At 37.6% G+C, this 11,250-nt stretch overlaps 2 protein-coding genes across 2 annotated transcripts; both read left to right on the plus strand.

Annotated features, from left to right (window-relative positions):
* Nucleotides 1–7,695: 7,695 nt before the first annotated feature.
* Nucleotides 7,696–9,505, plus strand: LOC131179476 (uncharacterized). The gene is made up of 4 exons (XM_058146332.1): nucleotides 7,696–7,998; nucleotides 8,117–8,347; nucleotides 8,705–9,155; nucleotides 9,390–9,505. Exons 1-4 carry the CDS (start codon nucleotides 7,696–7,698, stop codon nucleotides 9,503–9,505), a joined length of 1,101 nt encoding a protein of 366 aa, XP_058002315.1.
* Nucleotides 9,506–9,962: 457 nt separating this feature from the next.
* LOC131179477 (uncharacterized) lies at nucleotides 9,963–10,973 on the plus strand. Its single transcript, XM_058146333.1, has one exon. It carries the CDS (start codon nucleotides 9,963–9,965, stop codon nucleotides 10,971–10,973), a length of 1,011 nt encoding a protein of 336 aa, XP_058002316.1.
* Nucleotides 10,974–11,250: the final 277 nt, after the last annotated feature.

Genomic DNA, 11,250 nt, shown 5'->3' on the forward strand with positions numbered 1-11,250 from the left:
TAGTAAACCATTGTAAAAGTTCTGAATTAGGAGCCAGTCCTCAATGCCATAGTGCGAGCACTCCCTCTATAGGTCCTTGTATCTTTTCCATGCATCGTAGAGTGATTCATTGTCTTTTTGCCTAAAGATGTTTAGCTCTGTTCTCAATTTAGCAATCTTCACAGGTGGAAAGTATCTTGCTAAAAGGGTCTGTGAAGAATCAGCCCAGTTAGTAAATGATTCTACAGATTAAGAAAGTAAACACTTTCTTACTTTGTCTTTTAAAGAGAATGGGAATGCTCTGAGTTTAATGGCATTTTCTAAAACACCATTCATCTTGAATGTGTCGCATAGAGCAAGAAAGCATTGGAGGTGATAATGTGAATCTTCTGTAGGTGATCCTCCAAATTGAGTCTGTTAAACCATCTGGAGCCATGCTAGTTTAAGTTCAAAATTATTGGCCTCAACTATAGGCTTAGTGACACTCAGTTGGAATACTTGGATACTTAGGCTCCATAGTCCCTCAAGGGTTTTGGCTTGTTGTTTGCTACCATGGTTAAAGTTTCAGCTTCCTATTGCTTCTTTCCCTTTTTGATGGCTGTTAGAGTTCTGTCTATTTCGGGATCCAATTTAAGTATCTCTTATTTCTATTTAGTTCTGGTCATAAACTAAACAAAAGTCTAAAAAAGAAATAAAAGGAAACAAAATGAAATATCTAATAAAAATTAAATATAGCAAATATCTAAATTAGCTATATTGCCTATTGTCTAATTTCAATAAAATTCCTCAGCAACAGTGCCAAAAACTTATTGTAAGGTTAACCCCTACAACTGCACGGATCGTGAATGGGTAATAAAGTAATGAATAGAGTATTGTTCCCACGAGAAATTTGTAAGTACCGGACTAAACGGTAGATTTTAACTATCTAGACTATCAAATGTAATGATGATGAGAATTAAAACTAAAATTAACTAAAACTAATGAGAGTAATGAAAGCAAAGCAATAAAATAAAATTAAGAAATCAATTAATGAAAGCAATTTCAAAATTAGGGGTTCACACATCAATCTATTACAAATCTATTCTCTCCTATTCGATAAATTGAAAAATTGTTTCTTTGATAAAAATTAATCCTAAGATATCTTAAATCCTCTCTCAAAGCACCTAAGGTATATTCTAATTAACATGAACCCTACTTTCATGGCAATCACTCTTAATTAAAACCTTTAATTTTTTTAATTAATTATGGAACTCCACAGAGAATGTCATCCTATCTCTAGATCAGAAACTTTTAGGTTCAAAATCCTGATTTTCTAATATTAACCTTCACCTTTAAGTCCTTTAATTAATATCTTATATCATGACTAGATGGGTACCAACACATAGTATGCATTAAGAACATAGAAGATTGAATAAAAAAAAAATTGAAATTTATTAGATAAAGTTAATGTAGATCCATAACAAAAATTGAATGTGCTACATCCCTAATCCTAGAATTAAGAAAACTACTCACTCATGGTGAGTTTAACAATCATCATAAAAAAAAATAAAGTAAATGAACATAACAACTGAAGAAATAAAACTAAGGAACCTAGAATAAAGATATACAGCCTTGAACTTTTGGAACTTCAGCTGTGAATCATTTCCTAGAGCCTTGGTGTGAATCTCTCCAAATTGCTGAAAAACTAAGGTTGTGAAGTAAAAATAGCCATCCCTGGCTTGTTTCTGTCTTTTATATTTATATTTGGCATAAAAAAAAAAGCCTTGTTTCAGAGTTCTAAAAGCCTTAGAAGTCTATTCAGGTTGTGCGAAATAGAGTTAGAGTCGAGCAAGTAACTTTTCTAGTGCATTTTACACAGGGCGTGTGGTACTACATAGGGCAAGCTGTGTAAGTCTTTAAACTACCTTGAAACTTCAAATTTTAGGTTTAACAGAAAGTTACACATGGGTTAAGCAGGTACACAAGTCCTAGTACATGGGTGTAGACCCTTATTTTGTGATGAGTATGTGCATTGAGGCCGTGGGAAACCCGATGATGAAAAATTATATGACTGTAAGATGTAATTGGAGGCATTGAGCTGAATTATTAATTTCGTGGCATGATCTTGAAAAAATAAAAATAATAATAAAGTTTTGGGAAAATTAATTTAATTAAATTTAAATAAAATTTTATTTTGTTTAAATTTAATATGGGTAGTTTTTTAAATGGATCTAATTAAGTTTAATTGGGCTCCATGGGCCTAAGAAAGCCTAGTTAGAAATTTTAAATGGGACCCATTTAATTATTTTCTAAAAATTAAAATAACAAAATATCTCTCTCCTCCTTGGCCCCACTCTCTTCCTCACTCCCTATTGGTGCTTTCCATTTTTTCCTGTCTTCCTATTGGTTGAAACACCTCACCCATATCCCAGTCTTATTCGAATTCTGCAATCGCAGTTGTTTAAGTCATATAAACTTTATCACCCTAAGACTCCAAATCCTACCACACCTCTTCCTCATTCCCTATTGGTGCCTTCCATTTTTTCCTGTCTTCCTATTGGTTGAAACACCTCACCCATATCCCAGTCTTATTCGAACTCTGCAATTGTAGTTGTTTAAGTCATCTAAACTTTATCATCCTAAGACTCCAAATCCTATCACACCTCTCTCCCAAAACCCTATAAATACCCTACTAGAGAAGAGAAGAAGGGAGGATGAAAGGAGGAGAGAGATAGAGAAAATTCAGAGTTATAAGAAATTTAGAGATATTTAAGACTCTTTGAGTTCTTCCTTATTATTTTTTTTCTTCAAGAAGATTTTCATACAAGGTTTCTGGAAGGTCAGTTTTTATTGTTTTCTTTTCAAGATCTATGCCACGCAATATTTTAATTCTATGCTATTTGTCTTCAATTTATTTTATATGTTCATATAGATCATGTAATCATGTTTAATTTGAGGGGATACACAACTCTGCACATGTTTAGTTTCTGTCTCTCGTATTTTTATTATTTTTCTTTATTTTCTAAATCTGTAAAAAATTTGTAAAAATTATATTCATATTCTACACGAAATTCCATTAATTTTAGGCTCAAGAATCACTAAAAAAGCTTTAATATTTTGTAAGTTATGGCTGTTTGAAATTAGGGTTCCTGTAAAATCTGATTTGCAGGATATCCGACTTGTGGAGCCCATATCTCCCTTGTTCCTTAATATTTTTGTGCAAATCTAGTGTCTAAAATTAACTTCAGAATCTTATGAATCTTTTCCAATTGGTTTTGCATTCATATCTTTTGTGGTTAATGAGTTATGAATTTTACAAAAAAGTAGTACGATTCTGTCACTTAGAAGAGTTACGATTTATGTAGATCATTCGGCTAGGGTTTTGTTTGATTTATAAATTTTATGTTATTGTATGATATGTAGGCTATCTTCTGTAATTTTTTTATGATTTTTAGGCATGTTTAACTATTTTTAAAAAATCGAATTTCTTGCTACTGTTAATCTGCCAGAATTTAAAAATTGTATATTTATGCATGTTCTTGTATTTTCTTAGGTTTTAATTGATATTTGATCTATTTTCTGTGTTCTTTTAATTCAAGAAGTGTTATGAAGTGTTTGGATAATTTTAGAAGACTTAGACCATTAGGTAGTTGTAATTAATTAGGAATCTTAACCCTTTAGGAGACTAGAGTTAGAATCCAATGTAAATTGTTATTAATATTTTTCTTTATTTCTTTTATTTTCTTTAGTTTCTTTATTTTTTATTACAAACAAAATTGGTAAGTAGCCCTAAGGTAAGTACCAAAGAGGGCATTTGCGTGGAGCTTATATGGAGCTAAACGGGAGTAAGCCAGGGATATCATTGCCATACTAGAAGAGAAGACCCTTTTTTAAGGGTAGCTTGCCCCAATGGCAACTGCATTTACCAACAGTTAAGTAGCTCTAAGACTTCTTGAATAACCATTGGCATGAAACTGTAGTAATAATAGAACTTTTATTTGGTAAATTAAAATTAACTTTGTTTTTAATTTAACTGACTTTTGCATGTAATTAATTTAAATAAATACTTTGTAAATTAAAATTAATCTTGTTTGTAAATTAAACTAATATTGGCATGTAAAATAAATTTAATTTAATACTTGGTAATTGTAAAATAAATTTGCATGTTAGAAATCTTTATTAGGTTGTGATTGTTTGGGACTTATGTGATATTAGAATAAATTACACATGTACATAATTAACTTAGTTCAATTATCCTTAAGGTAACTTGGTGAAAATTAATTAATTAGGTTAAATAGAAACATAGGGTTATTTGAAATTGAATTTGTTTGTAAATTAAATTCCCAATAATAAATTAATTTTAGTCATCTGGTAAATATCATTTAAATAATTAGCAACCCCATAGATAGGAATTACTTGTGCATGAAAATTGTGTGTAAACAACAACCCTTTTTGTGAATTACTTGCGTGTGTAGGATTAGAATTGCATTTTTTAGGATAAAGTTTAATAAAGGAATAATAAACAAGACTTCTAGAAACATTAGTAGAGGACTGGCACTCGAATTAACGAGGTTAGACCAGGCGTAAGGGGTGCCTAACACCTTCCCCTTACGTACCCACTATCCCGAACCTAGACATTGGGCTATGGTAATGACGGTTGTGGAAACTCTGCAAGGAGTAAGTTGCCATCCATGACCCTCGGAAGAAACACTGAATATGTCCCGGTTATTACCCGGGTGGCGACTCCTGTCTATCTATGCCTTTGTGGCATAAATCCTTAATCCGTGGTAGTGTTATGGGAAGACGGTACTTACCGGTGGTTTGATTCTATTAGGATTGTATGAAGTGCATGTCTAGGAAATCTTTGTCTAAGGAGGTGGTACTTAAGTGAGACCATTGTGACTCCACCATCTTTCCTGGGCATTACCTGGTGCATTTTATATAATTCTAATGGATGATATTTCGCCTCACGCCCCACCTCCCACAGTTTGGCGACTCCACTGGGGATTAAATGGATAGTTACTCCAACATGTTTCTATTAGTCTAATATTATTCCTCTGTTAAACTTTTTGCATTGCACTACACTATCACACGGATCACCCTTACCCTTTTAGCCCCGTTAGTACTAGCCAAGGAGACCATGGTTCTACTCGAGCTATGACGAATTGGTGAATGCTAGCACCCCATGCCTGTACCTTTGAGTATATAAAAGAGCCACAGCTCCGGCCGTTGTGCTTAATGGACAAGCTCTCGCATGGGTGACCCTTTTCCTACCCGATGAAGCCCATGAGCCATAGATTTTAACCCTAGATACCCCATAGATTTTTGTTGTGCTGGATTCATATCCTTACTGTTCAAACCATAAGTTCTAGTGGTAGTTGAAATGAACCTAGGCCTATGCATAGGCCCAATGTGTGTATAGGCCTAAGTCCATTTCAAAACCTATGTTAAGCAAGAGGATGCTTACTTATGGTTAAACTTTAAGGATATAAATCCTTTGTTTGTGAGGGAAGGATCGTCCTGGACCACCCCCTGTTGGTGTGTCCAGTGTACCATAGCCTAGGATAGAATTTTTCTTACCACATGCGTGAGAGTTGAAGGTATAAGGGGCGAAGATTCAGATTACGGAGACATTCTTTTCGGTTTATCATTTAGTCTTTGGTCCAATTTTAGTTCGGTTTATACAGTTCGGTTTTGGTTCAGTTTTGGTCGTATTAGTACGGTTCGGTTTTGGCTTTGTAAAGGCAAAGGTAAAAATGAAAGTGCATATTCATGCATTCATGCATTGCATTTGTACATAGCATAAGATGTTAAAACCTTGTATTTTTTTTTTCTCTTGTAGTAAACATAGCTTTAGAACACATCAAGAAGACTTCTAATCAGGTCACTTGGGTTAGGGAGGGAAAGAGATTAGTAAGAGTTACACCTGCACAAGCTAAAATGGAAGACACTAAGGTCATGTTTAGACAGATGCTTGAAGAAGCTTTGAATGCCAAGATGGCTGAACTTGAAGGAAAAATCATGGCCAACTTTGAGAAGAAGTTAGAGATGGGTGGGCCTAGTGATGTTCAGGTGAAAAGGCCTGAAGAAGAGACTAATAAAAAGAAAGCCTTTGATGATGTGTGGGATGAAGAAGATTATCTCCAAGACAAGGCCAAAAAGAAAGAAAAGGGGACAAGTGAGGAGATTAGAGTTGTTACTGAGATGATGGAAAAACTTCAGGCCAGTGTGAAAAAGCAAGCTGAATTTACTGGAATGGGGCTGTTAGATGCAGATGACTTTGACATCCAGTTGGATGGAAATCTACCTGAAAAATTCAAGATGCCTGATTTGGCTAAATTCGATGGTACTGGTGATCCAAAAACCCACCTCAGGTCCTATCTTATAGTCATGAAAACAACTGGTTTGACTAAGAACCAAGTCACTCAGTTCTTTTCTATGTCACTAGAAGGGGTTGCATCTTCATGGTATCATGGGCTAGAAGCCACTGTGAGAAAAGATTGGGAAGAGCTAGTTAGGAGATTTGTGCAACAATACTCCTATAATACAGCTTTAGATGTTACCCTGAGAGACTTAGAGACCACTAGGCAAAAACCAAATGAAACCTTTTCAGAGTATCTATTGAGATGGAGGAAAAGGCCATGAAGATGACCAATAGGCACTTTGAAAAGGATCAAGTGCGATTGGTAGTGAAAAGTCTGCGACCTAGTTATTATGAGAATCTTTTTTATTATCCATTGCCTACCTTTGAACAGCTATATTTTGCTGGGGTATTAGTGGAGGATGTATTGAACATTGAAAAGAATAGTTATCAGCCCAAGAGGGGAGGATACGGTCAGGTGGCAACATTACTGGGGAAACAAAGTCATTGAGGTTCAAACCGTGTCCCGCACCCCTAGAAAGTTCTCTCAATTCAACCAACCTCTATCTAAAGTCTTCGAGCGACTCAAAGCTCGAGTTCTCCTCCAACCCTTGGCACCTAGACCACCACCAAACCCACGCCACCCAATTACAATGCTAACCTATATTGCCAATTCCATCAAACTCATGGCCATGACAACGATAGATGTTTTTCGGCTAAAACATGAAGTTCGGGACTGATCGATGCTAAGAAAATAGTGACCAGAAAATCGACCCAACACACGCACCAACCCAATGCCCAACCATAATGTTCCACCTCCACGAGGACTTTACATGATTTCCACCACCTCAATTGATCGACCAAATTCTCAATCTTATCCAACCTATCCAAAAGCTTGATGAACCTCGATCTGTAATGGCAATTGATATTTGGGATAGTTCGGTGATGAGGAAGGTTTGTTAGATGTTTGGGTTGACTCGTATGAGAGGAAAATAGTAGAGTGAGCCACATGACCAAGAGTGGTAGATATTATCTGATCCACCCATGGAGAAGGACAACGTGAGAGGGAAAGCCAAGGTGTTGGTGAAGAGAACACAGATGAAGAGGATGATCGGTTCCTTAGGCAATTGAAGAGGACTCGGGCTAGTGTAGATGCAGGAATTGCTATTGGCATCGAGAAAAACACGAACCGCCTTGACCAAGGCCCCGAGTGTACTCAAGGTCTCCACGAGATAACTCCGGAAGAGATTGCCAAAGTTGTGCTTATAGAAGATGGGGTCATATTACTTTCTCGATCATGATCTCCCGGTGAGGAGAAACCATAGTAGGGCTCTGTGCGTGACCGCGAGGTTGGAGGGTGGAAAGTGCCTTGTGTGATGATAGATGATGGGTCAGCCATCAATGTATGCCCTCTGAAGATTTTGCCAAAGTTAGGAATTTCTATGTCTGAACTAACTGGTTCTGATCTAGTTATCAGGGCCTATGATGATTCAAAGAGAAACGTGATAGGGGTATTCAAGACTATGGTTAAGGTGGGGCCTATAGAGACTGAAGTTGAGTTCACTGTGCTAGACATCCCCATGACATTCTCCTTACTGTTGGGTAGAATCTGGTTCCATCCCTTAGGTGGAGTCCCCTCTACACTCCACCAAAAGATCAAGATCCCACACCAAGATGGTGTACTCACATCAATGCCGAAAGAGATGGGGAAGTAGCTATCTTTGCAAGTGGATGGTTCGGTACCACTATTGTCCAGTTTCCAAGTTCTTTGGGATCTATGGAGTGGATGGACCCTAGGGTGGCCACTATGATGAAAGAGATGAAGTTTTTTCTGGGATTGGTTTGGGAAAAAGAGCTAATGGCTTAGTGACTTTTCCAGAAATAAAGGGGCAGATCACTAGATATGGGCTGGGCTATCAGCCAACTGAAGATGAAGAGGGACTCAAGCCCACCAAGTTTATCAGGGAGGGTGCAATTGCATGGACTGATGACCAGGAGCTGCCGCATGTTGAGGAATTAGAACAAGAGGTCAATGCTATCAAGTTAAGGTCTACATGGAAGCCAAGCACTTGGACCTACACCCCTAAGTTTGAGTCTGTCTTTTGTAATGCTCACAGTAGTGATACTGATATTGTTATTTCTGATGTACTTGATGACAATTTTGAGGCAAAAATAAATAATATGACTAGTCCTTTTGCTTACTTGTTTGATGTTCATCCTAATGGCTACACGCATGGCATTCATAATCATTTAGAATCTGTTTCTGTTAATGCATTAAAATCAATCTCTATTAATTTGGGTACACCAGATGATCCTAAAGACATTAAGTTAGCTGAAGATTTAACCCAAAAAGAAAGAGATAAATTTATAGCCTTATTAATAAAGTACCAAGAAGCATTTGCCTGGTCTTATAAAGATATGCCAGGAATTGATCGAGACATAGTGCAACACAAGATCCCCACAGACCCTAACATGAGGCCAGTAAAACAAAAGAAGCGTCGCCTTAGGCCGGAATGGGAAGAAAAGATAGCTCAAGAGGTGAAAAAGCTCATTGAGGTTGATTTCATTGAAGTAATTGAGTATCCCGAGTGGTTAGCCAACATTGTGCCAGTCCCCAAGAAGGATGGGCGAGTTCGGATGTGTGTAGATTATAGGGACCTGAATAAGGCTACTCCTAAGGATGATTTCCCATTGCCTCACATCGATGTGCTTATTGACAGTGCTGCTTGCATGGCCATGTACTCCTTCATGGATGGTTTTTCGGGATATAATCAGATCCTTATGGATTTGATAGATAAAGCAAAGACAGCTTTTATCACTGAATGGAGAACTTATTGTTATAAGGTCATGCCTTTTGGGCTAAAAAATGCTGGTGCGACTTATCAGAGAATGGCTACTATGTTATTTCATGACATGATGCACAAAGAAGTTGAAGTATATGTGGATGACATGGTAGTAAAATCCCCAACTAGGGAGAGACATTTTGAGGCATTAGAGAAGTTCTTTCAGAGGGTCATCAAGTATAAATTGAGACTGAACCCTAGCAAGTGTGTGTTTGGGGTCACTTCAGGCAAGCTGTTAGGGCATATGATCAGTAGAAAAGGGATTGAGGTTGACCCAGATAAGGTGAAGGCAATCCAGGAGATGCCAGCCAGAAACGAGAAAAAGAGATTAGAGGTTTCTTAGGAAAATTACTGATTACATCAGTAGGTTCATAGCTAGGCTCACAACTACCTGTGGAACCAATTTTTAAGCTACTAAGAAAGAATCAGCCAGTGGTGTGGAATGAGCAATGTCAAGAGGCATTTGAAAAGATAAAGCAGTACCTGAGCAATCCACCAATTTTGTCACCACCCATCCCTAACATCCCTCTAATCCTCTACCTATCAGTGGAAAACATGGCCCTGGGGGCAATGTTGGTACAAGAAGTAGAGAATCTGGAGAGAGCCATCTATTACATCAGTAAGAAACTCCTTGCTTATGAGGAGAATTATTCACTAATAGAAAAAACCTGTCTAGCTGTAGTATGGGCAACTAAGAAGTTAAGGCACTACTTTCAGACCCATCGAGTTATTGTAGTATCCCGGATGGATCCTTTAAAGTACCTATTTGAAGTACCGACGCTAGTTGGAAAATTGGCCAAATGGTTGGTCCCTCATGCGAATTTGATATTGTGTATGAGACTCGAAAAACCATCAAAGGACGTGTAGTGGCCGAATTTCTTTCCGAAAATCCAGTTAATGAAGAGGAAGAAGTCGAAACAGCCTTCCCGGATGAGAGTCTCAAGCTAGTAGAGGTCCAGCCATGGAAAATGTACTTTGATGGGGCTATGAATAAGAGCGGAGCCGGTATAGGGGTAGTTTTGGAAGCACCGAATGGAGAACAATTGTTAATGTCAAAAAGGCTATGTTTCCCAACCACTAATAATATTGCAGAATATGAGGCTTGCATTTGTGGCCTAGAGGCATTAATAGCTGTTGGGGCTAAAAAAGTTGAGGTGTTTGGAGATTCAATGCTAGTAGTTTCCCATATTAAAGGTGAATGGGAATTGAAAGAAGAAAAGTTGAGGCCATACCTGGAGTATGCTAAGAAACTATTATTTAGCTTTGAGGAAGTGACAATGAAGCACATGCCTAGAGCTCAGAACCAGATGGCTGATGCTCTAGCCACGTTGGCATCCTTATGGGAGAAGGGTGATCAGAAGTTGACCCAGCCAGTTATCCTGATGAGGAGTAGAATCCCATGCTATGAAGGGTTAATAATAGCACATTTAGATCTAGAAGATGAGATGAAATGGTATGAGGACATAAGAAGATATTTAGAGGTAAGAGAATACCCACAGTCAGCCAATAGTAGGGATAGAGCTACAATTCGTAGATTAGCCACTCGATTCACTTTGGTGAGGGCAACTCTACAAAAGGTTCTTGAAGGACTATTGCTCTTGTGTGTGACAAAAAGCGATGAGCAGATAATGGAGGAAGTACATGCAGGAGTGTGTGGTCCTCACATGAACGGAAGGGTATTAGCGGGAAAAATTTTAAGATTGGGCTATTACTGGTCTACCATGGATACTGACTGCGCTAAATTTGTGAAAAAATGTCATGAGTGCCAAATCCATGGGAATTTGAATCACCTACCGTCCGATGAACTCTGATGTATGACTTCACCGTGGCCATTCTCAATATGGGGCATAGACATTATTGGGAAGATTTCTCCCACGGCTTTTAATGGCCATAGATTTATCATTGTGGCAATTGACTATTTCACCAAGTGGGTTGAAGCTGAATCTTATAAAGTAGTAGGGGCCAAGCAGATAAGTAAGTTTGTTCGAAAGAACTTGATTTGCAGGTTTGGGGTACCCCATGAGATAGTATCAGATAACGGCAGCCAGTTCAAAGGTGATTTCTTAGAATTAATTACCGAATTCAAGA

This window comes from Hevea brasiliensis, chromosome 4 (assembly GCF_030052815.1).
Source record: "Hevea brasiliensis isolate MT/VB/25A 57/8 chromosome 4, ASM3005281v1, whole genome shotgun sequence".
Classification (NCBI taxonomy): domain Eukaryota; kingdom Viridiplantae; phylum Streptophyta; class Magnoliopsida; order Malpighiales; family Euphorbiaceae; genus Hevea; species Hevea brasiliensis.